General features: G+C 38.4%; 1 protein-coding gene across 12 annotated transcripts in view; it reads left to right on the forward strand.

Annotated features, from left to right (window-relative positions):
• ULK4 (unc-51 like kinase 4) overlaps positions 1–18,936 on the forward strand; it is a 518,222-nt gene that overhangs the window by 109,374 nt on the left and 389,912 nt on the right. For all 12 annotated transcript variants that reach the window (XR_016394710.1, XM_089919133.1, XM_022563634.3 and 9 more), the window contains one exon: positions 3,678–3,860. Coding sequence is in view for 11 of the 12 variants with exons in the window: in XM_089919133.1 (XP_089775259.1) it covers positions 3,678–3,860 (183 nt within the window). In the remaining variant the exon portion in view is untranslated. The remainder of the gene's footprint in view (positions 1–3,677; positions 3,861–18,936) is intronic.

The following is an 18,936-nucleotide window of genomic DNA, read 5'->3' on the forward strand; positions in this document are numbered from 1 at the left end:
TGACTGAAATAATGAAATAAATCTGTTTTCTTAATTGAAATATAATTGATTTACAGTATTATTAGTTTTAGGTGTACAGCATAGTGGTTCAGTATTTTTACAGATGATACTCCATTAAATGCTATTACAAGATAATGCTATCATTTCCTGTGCTATATTCTGTATCCTTGTTGCTTATCTATTTTATACATAAGTTTTTATCTCTTAATCCCATATCCATGACTTGCCCCTTCCCCTTTTTCTCTCCCCTCTGGTAACCACTAGTTTGTTTTCAGTATCTGTGAGTCTGTTTCTGTTTTCCTATACACATTTGTTTGTATTACTTTTAAAAAGTCCACGTGTAAGTCATATCATACAGTGTTTGTCTTTGATTTATTTCACTAAGCATAATATTCTCTAGGTCCATCCACATTGCTGCAAATGGCAGAGTTTCCTTCTTTTTTATGGCTGAGTAGTATTCCATTGTGTATATATGTACTACACATTCTTTATCCACTCATCTGTTGTTTAGGTTTCTTTCATATCCTGGGTATTATAAATAGTGGTGCTGTGAACATTGGGGTGCATCTATGTTTTCGAATTAGTGTTCTCATTTTTTTCTAGATATATACCCAGTAGTGGAGTTCCTGAGTCATGTGGTAGTCCTATTTTTAGAGTTTTGAGGAGCATCCATAGTGGATGCACCAATTTACATTTCCACCAATAATATACAAGGGTTCCCTTTTCTCTGCATCTTCTCCAACATTTGTTATTTGTAGACCTTTTTTTAAAATTATTTCTTTGGCTGCGTTGGGTCTTCGTTGCTGCGCACAGGCTTTCTCTAGTTGTGGCGAGTGGGGCCTACTCTTTGTTGAGGTGTGCGGACTTCTCATCGCGGTGGCTTCTTTTGTTGTGGAGCATGGGCTGTAGGGTGCGCGGGCCTCAGTATTTGTGGTACGCAGGCTCAGTAGCTGTGGCCTGAGGGCTCTAGAGCGCAGGCTCAGCAGTTGTGGCGCATGGGCTTAGTTGCTCCATGGCATGTGGGATCTTCCTGGACCAGGGCTCGAACCCGTGTCCCCTGCATTGGCAGGCGGATTCTTAATCACTGTGCCACCAGGGAAGTCCCTGTAGACATTTTGATGATAGACATTCTGACAGGTGTGAGGCCACCATTAGCCTGGTACCAAAATCAGACAAAGACACTACAAAAAATAACAGGCCAATATCTTTGATGAATATAGGTGCAGAAATTCTCGACAAAATATTCGCAGAACAAACCAACAGTATGAAAAAAGGATCATACACCATAATCAAGTTGGATTTATTCTAGGGATGCAAGGATGGTTCAACATTTGCACATCAATCAGTAAGGTGCACCACATTAACAAAAGGAAGAATAAAAATCACACGATAATCTCAGTAGATGCAGAAAAACCATTTGACAAAATTCAACATCCCTTCATGCTAAAAACTTTCATTAAAGTGGGTATAGAGGGAACATATCTCGACATTATAAAGGCCATTTATGACAAATTCACACTGCCATTATACTCAGTGGTGAAAAGCTGGAAGCTTTTCCTCTAAATTCAGAAATAAGACAAGGATGTTCACTCTCAACACCTCTATTTAACACTGTATTGGAGGTCCTAGCCATAGCAGTCAGGCAAGAAAAATAAATAAAAGGCATCATCTAAATTGGAAGGGAAGAAGTAAATTGTCACTATTTGCAGGTGACATGATACTTTACATAGAAAAACCTAAAGTCTTCACCAAAAGAACTATTAGAAGTAATAAGTGAACTCAGTAAAGATTCAGGATACAAGATTAATATACAGAAATTTGTTGCTTCTCTATACACTAATAATGAACTATCAGAAGGAGAAATTAAAAAAAAAATCACATCAAGGGACTTCCTTGGTTGTCTAGTGGTTGGGACTCCAAACTTCCACTGCAGCAGATGCAGGTTTGATCCCTGGTTGGGGAACTAAGATCCTGCATGTCATGTGGCCAAAAAATTAAAAAATAAAATAAAATCACATCAAAAATACTAAAATACCTAGGAATAAACTTAACCACGGAGGCGAAAGACCTATACTCTGAAAAGTATAAACACTGATGAAGGAAATTTAAGATGATTCAAAGAAATGGAAAGGTATCCCATGCTCTTGGATTGGAAGAATTAATATCAAAATGACCATACTGTCTAAAGCAATCTATTAGATTTAATGCAATTCCTATCAAAATACAACATTTTTCACAGAATTAGAACAAATAATTCTAAAATTTGTGTGGAACCACAAAAGATCCCTAATTGCCAAAGCAATCTTGAGAAAAAGGAATGAAGCTGGTGGCACCACACTCCCAGGCTTCAGACTATACTACAGAGCTACAGTAATCAAAACAGTATGGTGGGCTTCCCTGGTGGCGCAGTGGTTGAGAGTCCACCTGCCAATGCAGGGGACACGGGTTTGTGCCCCGGTCCGAGAAGATCCCACATGCTGCAGAGCGGCTGGGCCCGTGAGCCATGGCTGCTGAGCCTGCGCGTCCGGAGCCTGTGCTCTGCAACGAGAGAGGCCACAACAGTGAGAGGCCTGTGTACCGCAAAAACAAAACAAAACAAAACAAAAAAACCAGTATGGTACTGGCACAAAAACAGACACATAGATCAGTGGAACAGAATAGAGAGCCTGGAAATAAACCTATGCACCTATGGTCAGTCAATCTTCAACAAAGGAGGTAAGAATATACAATGGGGAAAAGACAGTCTCTTCAATAGATGGGTCTTCATTTTCCCTTCTTTACTACCTTCTCTGTCCTTCACCTGAGAGATGCACCAGACAAATTTCCCTTCCGAGAACCTGCTCTGCTCTTCATGTCTCCGTGTGAATACGTGTCCTCTTCTCTCTGGCTAGAATTTTCTTTACTTACTTTTTCACCTTACTTTCCCACTCACCTTCAAAAACCGACTCAATTATCATTTTCCTTATGTAGCTTTTGTTGACTTGCTTTTCCTGCCTTTCCAAGCATAATTGAGCCCATTTCTATGACAACACATTAAATTCTATGAGTTTATTTATTTTAAGTTTCACCTTTGATACTCTATGAGCAGTTGAGGAGTAGCTCAGGGGTCTGATTACCTTGGTTTGAATTCTAGCTTTGCCATTTACTAGCTATATGCCTTTGAGCAAATTACTTAAATATTCTGTGCCTTAGTTTTATCACCTATAAAATGGGGTTAATAATAATACCTTTCATATATGTTATTTGGAAGGATTAAATGAGGTAGTCTTCAGATATTCTCAGATCATGTTTTTCACATACTAAACAATAAACACTTTTATGACTATTTTTCAACCCTTAGCTTAGTGTCTGCACAAAGAAGGCTTATCTTAATGTTTTTTATTAAAGTTTTTCTGTGTAGACTCATGAATTATTTTCTCATTTTAGTTAACTCATAATGCATATGATCATTGTAAGAGTTTCTAATGTTTTACAGCAACTTAAGTATTTATTGGTAGCTGGATTATTGTTTTAATTTTACATGTGTTGAAATTGCCCAAATTTCTTATGCCAAGGTAAGTAATGAAGGAGCAAGGTAAACACCTTCTACTCCTTTCCACAGAAGTATTTGTTCTCTTTTGGGGCACTGGTTCATGGGCTTGGAGTAGTCTGATGGATCTGTTCTTCTGTCCCTGCAGGCCTTGTGTAGAGTCACTCGCCATTCTCCTACTGCCTTCCAGAATGTTATTGAGAAGGTGGGACTGACCTCAGTAATAAACACCCTGGCCTCTGCCATCTGCAGAGTCCAGCAGTACCTGTTGACCTTATTCAGTGCTATGCTGTCCTGTGGGATTCATCTTCAGAGGCTAATCCAAGAAAAGGTTTGACCTATTACTCTACTTTAAAAATTGTTGTGTTCTCCTACAATTTTAGTGGCTCAGTAAGCAATGTATCTCTGTAGAATTTATTTTTCATCTCAAGGGGCCCTTTTGAACTTTGCCAAACCTCTGTACCACAGGACATTCATCTGAAGATGTTATAAAGTCTTTTAGTGATTGAAATAGAAATCTGTCTGCTTGTCCCATTTTAGTAATGAAAAGTTAGAAAATTTATGAGCCCTTCTTACATGCTAATATTTCTTATGCCTCCTTGTCGTCAGCCCTCATCTCTTTTCCCATATCCCTTGCCTGCCTTAAGGAGGGGTCCTTTTATATTCTCTGCTTACCCTGATTCATTTTTATTCCTTTCCTTGTCCTAATACCCTGCCGGTACACATAACCTTCAGAGCTCCCTTTCTCTTGTTTTTAACTTAGTCTCCTTCCAATCCTTTGATATTCCTTTATTTTATGGAGTGTAGAGTTTGTAAGTATTCAATTCGTATCAGAAAACTACATAGCTACAAAGAAGTCCCTGTAGTAGCTTTCCTCAAAGTGTCTTCTCTAGCGCCTGCTAAGGAGTGATCCCTGGACCAGAAACATTGCATCACCTGGGAGCGTCTTGGATACACAGACCCTCAGGCCCCACCCACACCTGCTGAATCAGAATTGACATTTTAATGAGGTCTTTTGCGGATTTGTTGGAAATTTATGGTTGGAGAAGCCCTGCCCTTGAACATTAGTGTTCAGTGAGGTGTTAACAGGTGAAAAAAAGTGGACCATGGTTATATACACATTTGGAAAGCAATGAGTCAGACATATTTTCAGTTGTACAACATTTTCCACTTTTTCGTGTGCTCATGTATATTATGAATCTTCATGAGGGCAGTGTAGTATGCAGTATTCTTTATACTTATTGGAGCAATTACCCTTTTTCTGAGGGGAGATAACTGTCAAATTGGAGTTTTGTACAACATGGTGAAGGTAACACTGCTAGGAAGTATGGAATGGGGCCACTTAAATATAGTGTTTGCCATGTTTCTCCTGCATGAAATGCAACACGTTAAATTTGGTTTTTTATAAAACTAAAAATTTCAGTAATTAATAATTGTCAGGCTTACATAATAAACTTGATCTTGAAAGTCAAAATAGAAAGCAATCCATTTTTTGCCTTTAATTAATCTGATTTAATTCTGTGAAGAAATTTGAGCCTCAGAGAAAGTATAGTCTGTGTCTAATTTTTTGCTATTAAATTTTCCAAGTCATTGTATTAGAAAAAGTACCACTTGGGTAGTTTTGCTATGTAAATTGTGGTAAGAGAGGCTGAGAGTTTTATTTTTCTCGGATTTATTGAGTTTAAGATATTTCACAAAGGTAGTAAAATAATATGCACTAATTAATATGACTTTGTAATTGTTTTATAATGTTTAATGTCCCATGTATCTTAAATAAATGATTGAATAATTACATGTGTTAAATGAGAAATAATCTTTTGATTTTAACTAATATTGGCACTTAAAAATTTTTTTAAAATTCTGGTTAAAAACATAAAATTTACTGTTAACCATTCTTTTTTCTTTTTTTTTTTTTTTTTTGTGGTACGCGGCCTCTCACTGCTGTGGCCTCTCCCGTTGCGGAGCACAGGCTCCGGATGCGCAGGCTCAGCGGCCATAGGTCACGGGCCCAGCCGCTCCGCGGCATGTGGGATCTTCTCGGACTGGGGCACAAACCCGTGTCCCCTGCATCGGCAGGTGGACTCTCAACTACTGCGCCACCAGGGAAGCCCTGTTAACCATTCTTAAGTGTACAGTTAGGAGTGTTAAGTAGATTCACATTGCTGTGAAACAGAGCTCCAGAACTCTGTCAACTTGTTTAACAGAAGCTGTATATACATTGTATATTTTGGGTGGTATGTTTTAAGACTCTGGATTTTATTTAAATCTTCTGTTTTAGTAGGCCTCCTCTGACACCGAACTGGCAGAGGAAGGATGGTGATGCTTTGTTCCTTCCAGGTTGGGGTGAAAGTCCAGGTTCCCCTGTAGACTTCTCTTGACACCCGAGGGGTGTGGTAGAGCCCCTCCTTACTGCTGGGCAAGGGTGGAAATCCAGGCTTTCCACTGGACTTCTTCCTATGCCCCCCTGGCTGGTAGGGGGAGGGCTCCTCATTATTCCTCCACTGACACTGGTTGGGTAGGGGTGGGCGCCCCATTCCTGGTGGAAGGTGGTAAAGTTGAAGGCTTCCCACTTGCCTCCTCTGATGCCATCCCAGCAGAAAGAAGGAGGGGAACGTGATTACTGCTATAAATGCTTGGAGGTCCAGGCGTCCCATCAGTATCTCTACTGATACCATGGTTGGGGCCAGGGGGCCTTGTTATTGCTGGGTTGGGATGAAAGTCCCAGCTCTCTCTTGGTCCTTTCTATTTCCCTGGCAGGGAAGAGTGTTGGGGTGCCTTGTTACGGTCACGTGAGGGTAGGAGGCTAGTCTCTCTTCTTGCCCCTTGCTGAAGGGGCCATCTTCTTTCCGTGGTGTTCGGCTAGAGTAGAGTAGCTATTGTCTTAATGGTTTTGGTCTTTCCACGCTGCCCCTTTCCTGATCCTTTGGCTTGAGAGAGCTGATTTTTCCTGTGTATTTGTGTTTCTGTGCTGTTTGGCTCCTGGATTATCCAGCACCCAATCTGGGATGTATGAGGCAGAGAGAAAACCTAGCAAACTCAGTGATATATTTATTGATCCTCAGGTGCTGAGGCCTCTAACCATTCTGCATCTTTTCTGTCTCGTCCTATAATCTTTAAAATGTATCTACGGCCACTGAGTAATATACAGTGAATTGTCATTTAAAAGGTAAGGTTCTATTTTTTTAAATTAAAACAATTTATAGCGAACATTTATTATAGGCCAGACACTTAGTGACTTATAACCCTGGGTTATTCTCAAATGAGACTTAGTGTGTTGAGTGATTTTGTCAAGTTCATGGAGTTTATAAATGCTAAAGCTGATGCTCAGGCCAGGCAGTAAACAAGGAAACAGAATTACTTTGGATAGTGTTAGTGCTCTGAAGAGCATCACACAGGATGATGTTGATAGAGTGTCTTGCAAGGGGAAGTGTGCAGGGAGTGGAGCCAGACACCATTTGCTGGGAGGGAAGTCAGGGAGGGCCTCTCTGAGGGGGTGAGGTTCCAGCTGAGCCCTCAGTGACAAGAAGGAGTGTGCTGTGTGAACCTCTGCAGGAAGAACTTTGTAGTTCAGCTTCCCTGAGGTGTGAGGTGTCATGGGGAGACCCAGGAGGAGAAGGAAGGCCAGCAGTGCTGAACGGAGTGAGCAGTGAGGAGGGGACATAGAAAGAGGCTGAGCAGTAGGAAGAAGACCCGGCTCATGTACGGCTGTGATACTGGCCTTCCTTAGGGGTTTCGACACAATGGCCATTGTTTTATTTTTACTTAAAGAAAAGTACAAATATTTGTATATAGGTGTGTGTTTTAGGGGCAGGTTTACCAATCTTAGTATTGCTAATTGTGTTTTTTCAAGTGCTTGGTTGTTAATGGGCTAGAATGAGTGAAAGAGGAAGGGACCCAGGAACAAATACCAGGCTTATTGCTTCCTGCTGGACAGGGAGAAAGAACTGCACCTGTTCTTTTTGGGGGATTGATGCCTCTATATGGTGATATTTTTTTGTTGTTGAAATTCAGTCCCCAAAAGAGGCCCATGCCATTCCTTTTAAATAAGAGAAATTACTATTTACTGCAGAAAATGTAGCAGAACCTAAAGAAGAAAACAAAATCGACTGTAATCTCACCACCCAGAGCTAATTACCATTGCCATGTGGGTTTATCTCTTTTTAGCCTTTGGTCCGTATGTCTATGAATTTTATGCATATTTATACAATTACGATAAAAATGTGTCGATTTATCATTTTCATGAATATGTCATTAAATATACCGTAGGAACATTTAAAAAATTACTATATAATTTTTCATTTTGTGCCACTATGGTAACTTAACCCTTCTCCCACTGTTGACCTGTTTGCCTCTGACTTTTTGGTTTGCACTCACCCTGATGCAGTGAGCATCCTGTTTACATACAACTTTTTTTTTGCGGTACGCGGGCCTCTCACTGTTGTGGCCTCTCCCGTTGTGGAGCACAGGCTCCGGACGCGCAGGCTCAGCGGCCATGGCTCTCGGGCCCAGCTACTCCGCGGCATGTGGGATCTTCCTGGACCGGGGCACGAACCCATGTCCCAGGCATCGGCAGGCAGACTCTCAACCACTGCACCACCAGGGAAGCCCTACATACAACTTTGTGTCTGCTGCTAGTAGAGTACCACAGGTGTTATGCACACTTAGAAGGCTGTGCATAAACAATGCTAAATTGTTCTCTAGAAAGGTAGTTGATGAGAGTACAATTTACTTGTGATGGTGTGAAAAGTGTTCACAGCCATGGTGACAAGGGAACTCTTTTGAGTTACAAATCATGTGTTCTGCATATTCAAGTAAATAGAAAAATTGGGCAAAACAAAAAGTGACAAACTGTTTTTCTACCCTGTTTTCAAAAAAGAAAAAACAAATGAAACTCTTAAAAGGATACTTTCTGTACCCGTGGTAGGTGGTCCTTTGTAAGTAATTCTTGCATCATCACTAGATGTAGGGAATTGATAACCTTTTCACAATTCAGACACTTGAATGACTCTCAGCGAGAAGCTTCTGGAAGGCCTGACCAGGCATAAGAGAAAACCTTGTAAGTTAGGTGTGAGTTTATTTACTAATCTTTGCCCTGTAAACTGATTTTTTAAAAAGAATTCCTGGTTTACTTTGTAAACTACTTTGTAGTTTTATTTTTCTCATTCTTCCAAGCTTATTAATGTGTCCTACAAATATTCGATCTTGAAGATCTGGGGCTGGAGGAGTTTGGGAGTGCATAAAGGTGTTTCCTGCCGTTTTACTAGGAAGACAGGTATTGGATGAGGTCATTGCAATTTCCCTTAATTATAATATCTAGAAACTTAAAGTAGCTAATGCCATTTTAATTTATTTTTTATCAGATTATGTTTATAACTTTTATGAATTTGAGTTTAGTATTGAAAATCCAGAATATATGAGATATAGAATACAGAAGACTAAAATAAACTGCTTAACCATCCCAAAATAATCTCTTTAAAAATTTTGATATCTGTCTTTCAGATTCATATTTATTATGTGTATATGTGTACACATACACAGACCTTCACGAATTTCCTTCTCCCTGCTGCCACATACACATGCTATTAGAATCTTTTTACGGTAATTGGATCAGTTGTATACTGTTTGTTCATACTTTTCCTATTCAGTGATGTTGGGAACGTGTGTCTAACTCAGTATAACTCTTCAATATTGTTTTTAAAGTGTTATGACGTTCCATCATGTGAAGGTATCCCAATGCATTCCAGCAGTTCACTACTGCACATTTTAAAATTTCATTTTTTTTGCTAGGGAGAACATTCTTATGGCTAAATCCTTTCACATGGACATCTGTAATTATTCCTTTAGGATAAACTTTTAAGTAAAATTAAGCACTATCTTAGCTGCTCCTCCCAGAGTCTCTCATCAAGGATTTTATATTCAATATCTTGGGTGTTCTGTTACAGAGACCACAGGTAGATGTATGAACATGGAAGAGATCAGTTCCCATGAACTCTTCCTGAGGAATCTGTCAGAGGATGAGCTTTAGACAACCAAGAAATGTTTGAGTAAGTTAAGAAGACCAAGTAATGTGGGACTTCCCTGGTGGTGCAGTGGTTAAGAATCCACCTGCCAATGCAGGGGACATGGGTTTGATTCCTGGTCTGGGAATATCCCACATGCCACAGAGTGACTAAGCCCGTGTGCCACAACTACTGAGCCTTGCTCTAGAGCCCGCGAGCCACAACTACTGATGCCTGTGCACCTAGAGCCCGAGCTCTGCAACAAGAGAAGCCACCACAGTGAGAAGGCCACGCACTGCAACGAAGAGTAGCCCCTGATCGCTGCACCTAGAGAAAGCCATGCGGCAACGAAGACCCAATACAACCAAAAATAAATAAATAAAATTAAAATAAAAATTAGAAACAAACAAAACAGGGCTTCCTTGGTGGCTCAGTGGTTGAGAGTCCGCCTGCCGATGCAGGGGACACGGGTTTATGCCCCGGTCCGGGAAGATCCCACATGCCGCGGAGCAGCTGGGCCCGTGGGCCACGGCCGCTGGGCCTGCGCGTCCGGAGCCTGTGCCCCGCAACGGGAGAGGCCACAACAGTGAGAGGCCCACGTACCGAAAACGAAACAAAACAAAACAAAAAAAATAACCCAGTGCCCGATTCTTGATGTTAGAAAATTGAAAATATATAAAACCCCGGGAGCCCTACTCTGCTGTATTTCAATTAATTGAGCATAGTATACTCACATCAACTTTTTTACAAGTTACATGGATTCAAACATCTGCCTCATTTTTTTTTTTTTGAGGTATGTGACCTTGAATGTACTTTGTAACTGCATAATCAGTGATGCATACATTGCACTTCATATGCTTTGGGGTCACTTAACAATTTAAACATTACTCTTTAAAGTCATACCGTGTTTCTCAGGTGGGTTTGTTCATGCTCGTTGGTAAGATGATTTCCTCCTGGGCGTTACTGACTACGGATACTGCCTTTCTAATTTTTGTCTTATTTGCTAATTTTGACAGGAGCTGCTGTCCATTTTTATTTTAGCAGTCTAGTTTACTGAAGCTGTTGCTTCAGGTTTCATGTTGTGACCAAGTAGCACAACAGTGATTAATAATAAGTTGGAAGGTGCAGACTGCTTATGTTGTTTGGAAGTACTATGGAAGATCACTATGAAATTTCATGCATAGAAAACTTTGAAAAATTTGAAAGCTCAGTCAGCTCAGGTTTTTTTTTCTCACAAAGTCACTAGGCATCCTGACTCAGTGGTTGCTAATTTAAAATATGGTAATTAGTTTATGCATTTTAATAACATGAGTTTGTATTGACATTCTGTTGTCTACGTTAATAAATGTGTTCTATAAGAAACATTTTACTAAGCTACTTGGCTAAACTTCTTTAAGGAAAGTGTAAACCAAAAACAATTTTAGATTTAATCAGTACATTTTTCACTTCCATCAGCCTTAAATGGGAAAATCGTGTCAGTGTATTATCCACATTTTTTTTTTTTTTTTGAGGCTATTATCATTTGGTGGCCAGGCTGTGCTCATTGATTTTCACCTGTGACAGTAGATTGAAACAGATCAGTTTTACCTCTTGAGAAATAAATAACTTGGACGTTCTCTACATCATCATTATTTTTTATTTATCTCATAATTTTGTCCTTATGATATGTACTGGAGGGGTTTTTATCCTTTTGCTTACTTTTGATCAAGATATCATTTTCTTTGTGATGGAAGCTTCATATATTTCGACCAGTTCCTCACATTGTGAACATTTCATCACACCATCTTTACATTACGTAGGTATGTCCGTTCTGAAATCACTGCCAAGAACCATTTGAATGTTGGACATGAACTCGTTGTTCCGTGGTTTGGGCTATAGAGCTAAACAGCTTCTGTTTTTTTTTTTTCTCCACGTGTAAAATTTAGTTATGTTGAGCCAAATGGCAAGATGAATTTAAATCAAAGCTGAATACATAGTGGATTGCAAACTGAAGTGACCCAAGGTCATTTTTGGTCCTCTAAAGTAGCTTTGATTATTCATCCTTGGCACTAGGCTTTGCCTGCAGCCTGTAATCTTCCCTCCTCAGTGTTGTAAGATTAATACTGTTCTAGAGGTCTGGTGCATGTTGCTTAAGATTAAATATGGTGCCCTGGGCAGTTAGTTTTAGGGAGTCAGTCAGTACTGTTCATCTAGTTTTTCTGAAATGACTAAATGAGAATTTATTTAGGGCACAAGATGCTTGTAGGTTTAGATCCAAAGTTAGAGTCTGTAATATATTGTATCTTCTAAGGGACTTGGAATTACTATGTTAGAAACAAATCTTGTATGCGGTTTCTTTTATCTTCGGGTATTTGCTGTGCTAGTTTGTTTCACTCAAAATAATAGGCATTATTTTAGTTTTGCCAGATTGTTAGTAATGGCTGCATAACGCTCCATCAATAAGAAATACGGTAGACCTTATCATCACTTCTTAGTGACATGTCTGTGTTTTTAAAATTATGACCGTTGCTGTACGAAACTTCTGTTGCGCCTGGAAAAATTTCCTCTTTTGTTACATGCTTAAGCTATATTTCACTTTTGCTGTGTAACTACTTCAAAATGTAGTGGCTTAAACAAGAGCAGTAATTTAACTTTGCTCACCAATCTGTAATTTGGGCAAGGTTGGGAGAGATTGAGTGGGAGCTGGAGAATAAACTTGCCAGAAGGCTCACTCAGATGACTGGGAAGTTGGTGCTCGCTGTTCCCTGGGAACCCTACTGGGCTGTGGGCTGGGAGCCTCAGTTGCTTTCCACATGGGCCCTTCAAGGCTGCTTGGGCTTCCTCACAGTGTAGTGGCTGGGGTCCAAGAGAGAGTGTCCCAAGAGAAGCAGGCAGAAGCCGCATGGCCTTTCAGAGCTGGCTTTGGAAATCATGTAGCGTCACTTCTGTGACTTCCCTTTCCTACTCCACCTGCCCTCCCCACATGCATCATTAGTGTTTGTAATGAAAGAAGGTAAAACTGGATATGGGTAGATGCAATCTTTTCTACAATTAGGATTTAACAAATTCCCTATTTTGGGAATGTTAAGGTGGTTTCTATTTTTGTTTGTCTTATAAACAGTACTACCATGAGCATTCTTCTTCTCAAAGCTCTTTTGTTCATCACTTGGTTAGGCTAAAATTCTTGAGATATAACAACTGTGTCAGAAGAAAATAACAGTTTTAAGGCTTTGGAGAAGTAACAACTCACTTTCCTACCAGCTAGAGGAAAGGTTGAACACTTACTCTCATATGAGCTACATTTGAGATTTATCCATTTACCCATGACCATGCCAGCTCATCTTTGCTAGTCTGCTTTGTTTTAAAACAGATTCTTTTTCTTCCTAAATTTGCATTTCTTTGCCTACTAGTTAGGGTACATGACTTATTTGCTTGTAGGCAGTTTAGAATTCTTTTATTAGTTGTTTGCTTGTTTCTGTAATTTTTTACACTAGAGTGTTCATAAAAGTTATATTGGTAAAAGTTATTTATACCTAAAGATATTGATTCTTTGTAAAAAGTTTCAAATATTTCAAATACTTTTTCCAAGGTTGCGTATTTATTTTGACAGGTATATAGTATCATAAGTTTGTTTTCCCCCGTTATTTAAAATTTTCACAACCTGTTGAGAGTCTTTCTGGTAAAGGTAGTAAAGTAAGGATATCATTAGATGAATCGTCTGCCCTTTATCTTTTTCATTTGCTGAAGTCTTAAATATCCTTGTGAATGTTTTGCTCTTTCTTTTGTTTTATTTGTATTTTCCATACAAATTTCAAAAATGGAATTCTTGCAGCTTTATGCTTTATGATATTTTCTGGTATCTAGTTGGACAAACACATTCAGCCATTATATCAAGGCTATGAAATGTGTGTGTTTGATCATCTCCTACATGCTATTCTGTCAAGCACTGTTGCTCTCGCACTCAGGTTTCTTGACTCCAGATTACAAGTTCTTTACCACGATATTAAGCTGCTGCTTCATTTTTTCCAGTGTTTTCTTATCGCTCCATAGCAAGCTATAGTTTTCTTTGTGTAAATCATACATTTCTCTTTTAAGTTTTCTTAAATTGTTCTGTATTTTTGTCATCCTTAATCAGAACACATGTTTATGTGTTTACTAAAAGACACGTATAAGAATGTCCATAACAGCTTTACTCATTGTGGTTCCAAACTCCAAACAACCCAAATGTCCAAGAGTAAAATGGGTATATACATTTTTCTGTGTTCACACCATGGAATATTATACAGCAATAAATTATGAACTACTTCTATACGTAACATAGCTGACTTTTACACCATTAAATTGAGGTCAGGCAGTGGTAATTCTTCTTTTTCAGGCAGTGGTAATTCTACTTTTTGTGTATCTTTGCTGTCTCCCCTTTTTCTTGATTAATTTAGTGAGTGCTTTATCTATTTTGTTGATATTTATCAAAGGCAGCAGTTTGATTTATCATTTCCCTTTTTTTCCTTTTACCTTGTTAGTTTCTGCTTGCATCTTTATTTTCTCCCTTTGCTTCATTTTGCTTTACCTTGTTCTTTTTACAGCTTTTTGTGTTGGGAATTTAGTTCACACACTTCTTTCATTTTAACTTACAAATGTATTTTCAGGTCACATTTTCTTCTGACGACTGCTTTAATTGTATCCTATAGATTCTTATATATAGTGTTTTTACTGTTATTTTTTTTAAGTTCTACAATTTTGGTTTGCATTTTTTCTTTACTCAAGGATTGTTTAATAGAGTGTTTTAAAATATTCCAGGTAGGAGGGCCTTTTGTATTATTGATTTTTTTTATTACTTTCTACTTCTACAGCACTGTGATCATTACAGTTATTATTTTTTACTTTATGGATTCTATTAAGGTTTTCTTTATCACCTATTATGTAGGTACCTTAAAGGAACATTTCATATTTAAGAAAAAGGTACATTTTCTATTATTTGAGTCTAAATTTTAATATATATCCATAATATCTAATCTTTTACTTATGTTAGTTAGGTCTTCTATATCCTTACTTATTTTTGTTCTCATGACAGTCTTGGACTGAGTACTGTGATTAAGTCTTCTATTCCTTCTTCCATCTCCTGTAGTCTTCACTTTTTAAAGGTGTTCACTATACTATGTAAGGCATAACCTTCATTACTGTATTCAATACTGTTGTGTATGTGTTGTGAATGGTGGCCTTTGGCATTAAAAATTGTTGTTTACTTCTTTTTGTCCTAGATTCTACCCTATATATCAGGAAAAATCGTTATGTAATTCTTTGTATATCAGTAACAAACTTTCTGCTTTCGTTTTTGCTTGAATTTGCCTGATTGTATGTTTATATGTATTGATTTATATATAAAATTTATACACAATGCAATTCATATTTTTTTGGAGTGTAGTTGTACGAGGATTAACACATGCATAGACTCTTGTCACCATCACAAGAACGATACAGAACTATTCCAACATCCCAAAGAATGACCTTGTGCTGCTCCCTTTTTTAGGTAAACCATGTCCCATCCCAGTTCCTGGCATTCAGTGATGCCCGTATGGTTTTACCTTTTCCAGAATGTTATATAAGTGGGATCCTATATGCAGTATGTGGGCCTCTCACTGTTGTGGCCTCTCCCGTTGCGGAGCACAGGCTCTGGACGCGCAGGCTCGGTGGCCATGGCTCACAGGCCCAGCCGCTCCGCGGCATGTGGGATCTTCCTGGACCAGGGCACGAACCCGTGTCCCCTGCATCGGCAGGCGGAGTCTCAACCACTGCGCCACCAGGGAAGCCCAGTATGTAATTTTTGAGACTGGTTTCTTTTACTTAACATCATGCAGTTGAGATTCCTCTGTATTATTGTGTGTACCGTTAGTTCATTCCTTTTGATTGCTGAGTACTATTCCTTTATGTGGATATACCACAGTTTATTTATCTATGTACCTGTTCAGGGACTTAAGGATTGTTTCCAATTTTTGACTCTTATGAGTAATGTTGCTATCAACTTTTACATGTAGATTTTTCTGTGAACATAAGTTTTCATTAAGTGAAATGATATGCAGTGGTTGGGGCATATACGATAGATATGTGTTTAACTTTTTTTTTTGGCTGCGTTGGGTCTTCGTTGCTGCACGGAGATTTCTCTAGTTGTGGTGAGTGGGGGCTACTCTTCGTTGCAGTGCGTGGGCTTCTCGTTGCAGTGGTTTCTCATCACAGAGCATGGGCTCTAGGCACGCAGGCTTCAGTAGTTGTGGCACGCGGGCTCAGTAGTTGTGGCTTGCGGGCTCTAGAGTGCAGGCTCAGTAGTTGTGGTGCACGGGCCTAGTTGCTCCGCAGCATGTGGGATCTTCCCGGACCAGGGCTCGAACCCGTGTCCCTTGTATAGTCAGGCGGATTCTTAACCACTGCGCCACCAGGGAAGTCCCTGTGTTTAACATTTTTATGAAACTGCTAAACTATTTTCCAGAATGATTGTGCCATTTTGCGTTCCCACAAGCAGTGTATGTAGAATTCTAGTTGCTCCACATACTTGTCATTTTTAATTTTAGTCCTTCTAATAAATATGTTGTGGTGTCTTGTGATCTTAATTTGTGTTACTATAATGATTATGATGTTGAACATCCTTTCATGCGTTTATTTGACATCTGTGTACATTCTTTGGTGAAATGTCTGTTTAAATATTTTGTCCTTGAAAAATACTTTTCTTAATGTTGAGTTTTGAGAGTTCTTTATATATTCTGGTAACAAATACTTTCTCCTAGTATGTGGCTTATCTTTTCTTACAGTGTCCTCCCCAGAGGAGACATTCTAAGTTTAAGTTGAGTTCATCAATTATTTCTTTTATGGATTGCGATTTTGGTTTATATCTAAGAATTCTTCCTAACCTAAGGTCATGAAGATTTTCTCCTCTGTTTCTTTTTAAGATTTTGTGGTTTTACATTTTACATTCAGTTCTGTGATCCATTTTGGGTTAGTTTTTGTATATGGTGCAAGGTGTGAGTTGAAGTTTAGTTTTTTGCATGTGGATATCCAGTTGTTTATAGCAAAAACTTTTTTCCAAAATTCCCTTTGTACTTTTGTCATAAACCAATTGACTATAATATTTCTGAACTCTCTACTGTTTCCCCTTAGTCTGTGTGTCTGTCATTTTGTCAATACCACATTGTTTTGATTACTGTAGTTTTTAAAATGTCTTAAAACCATTGTGTGATTCTCCTGTCTTTTTTCCCCCCAAATTGTTGTGCTTATGCTAGTTGCTTTGCCTTTACATATAAATTTTACAATTAGCTTGTCTGTATCTACTAAAAATCCTGCTGGGATTTTGATTGGAATTGCATTAAATCTATGAGTCAGTTTGGGGAGAATTGATATGTATATTAACTATCTTGAGCCTTTAATACATGAACAGAAAATGTCTTTTATTTATATCTTAAAAATTTTTTTCTTACTGTTTTGTAGTTTACTGTGTACAGATTCTTGGCATACTTTTTAAGGTTTATACCTATATTTCTTCTGTTTTTGTTGTTGTAGCTATTTAAAAAAATTGTTTTCCAGTTCATTATGACTGGAATGTACAAATTCCAGTGTATACAAATATATCAGATCTTGCTAAAACTCACTTATTAGTTCAAAAGTTTGTTTTTTTAGATTATTTGGGCTTTTCTATATTGTCTTGATATCTGATACTATTTCTTCCATTCCAATCTGAATACCTTTTACTTTTCTGTCCTTATTGTACACTGCCTATGACTTTCAGCAAAACATTGAATTATGAATGATGGGACAGCCTTGCTTAATTCCCAGTTTCAGGGTGGGAGGAAGCATCAAGTCTTTGAACATTTAGTAGTTAGCTGTAGGTTTTTTCCTAGATGTTTTTGAGACGGGGGAAGTTCCCTTCTGTTCCTAGTTTGGTGAGAGATTTTATCATGAGTGGATATTGAATTTTGTCAGATGCTTTTTTGTTATCAACTGATGTGATTCTGTGGTTTTCCTTTTTTAATCTATTAATATGGTGAATTACACTGATTGATTTTCATATATCGAACTAGTCTTGAATTCCTGGGATAAATCCCACTTGAGTGTAATGTATTATACTTTTAATATATTGCTGGATTCAACTTATATTTTGTTGAGGATTTTTTTGCATCTGTGTTCCTAAGGCATAGTGTCTATACTTTCTTTTCTTATATAACGAACTGTTTTGGACCTTTTTTATGTCTATAAATGCTTGTTTAATGATACTTCCTTCTGATTGAGCTGTTATATTACAGATTACCTCTGTTTCATTTTTTTGTTTTGCTTGGGTGGAGTTGGAGACTCTTCATTGGCTGAAGTACTTTAATTCTCACTTTTTGTTGCCTTCTTAGAATAGCTTTATATGAAACTTGCGTCCTGTGTTCTGTACATTTTGAAATGTCTTAAATTATTCTGGGATAATGTTCCATGTAGAAGAGATCAGAGGTTTCAGTTGTTTCTAGGGCTCTTAGTTATTTTTATTTCCCTTAGTTCTTTTTGTGTTGTTGTTAGTGATATTTATATATCAAGAAATTTAGCAATTTATCCATAAAATGTGCTACAATTATCTTACCTTGTTTATGCAATTCTTTTTTGTTCATTTATAGTGTTTTATCTCCATATAGAATTTAACATTTTTTGGTATTCATATTTCTCATGCTTGTTTTCTTCCTTTCTAATACATTATTTATGAACATTTTCTCAAATCTGAGATTTTATTTATCTATTTTTTTTTTTTGCGGTACGCGGGCCTCTCACTGTTGTGGCCTCTCCCGTTGCGGGGCACAGGCTCAGCAGCCATAGCTCACAGGCCCAGCTGCTCCGCGGCATGTGGGATCTTCCCACACCAGGGCACAAACTCGTGTCCCCTGCATCGGCAGGCGGACTCTCAACCACTGCGCCACCAGGAAAGCCCTCAAATCTGAGATTTTATATATGTATAAATATGTATCTGTATCTTCCATGGCGTCTTGTAGATCTTTTAATCATTTGGTGTTTATTTTTTAAATCTTAGATTTGTCTAGGGCTTATTTTCAAGTAGGACAGAACCACCACTCATGACTCAGTGTATTGATTTTGGTTAGATCAACATTTAGCAAACTTTTATTACATCACTTTTTGTTTTCAAATTGCATTCAGATGCATCAGGTATTCTGTCAATTTTTTCTCCTTAAAGAGATCTCTCCTGGAGCCTTCTGACCAACTCTGTTACGAATAGGCAGCCTCTGTAGCTGGTTACAGTAGCTGTCACCCTGGAATCATCCTGGGATCCCCTTTGCCTCTTTCCTGTGTTCTCCGCTTCCTTGGTTTATTTCCTCATGGTGACTGTTGGGAGTATATGAGAGGAGTGGTAGTACAATAAGCGACTTTGGAAGGGTCATAACAAGCCAGATTGTGAAG

The sequence above is a fragment of the Delphinapterus leucas genome, chromosome 10 (genome assembly GCF_059928025.1).
Source record: "Delphinapterus leucas isolate spDelLeu-1000000601 "Yukka" chromosome 10, BTC_Dleu_Yukka2, whole genome shotgun sequence".
In the NCBI taxonomy this organism is placed as follows: Eukaryota; Metazoa; Chordata; class Mammalia; order Artiodactyla; family Monodontidae; genus Delphinapterus; species Delphinapterus leucas.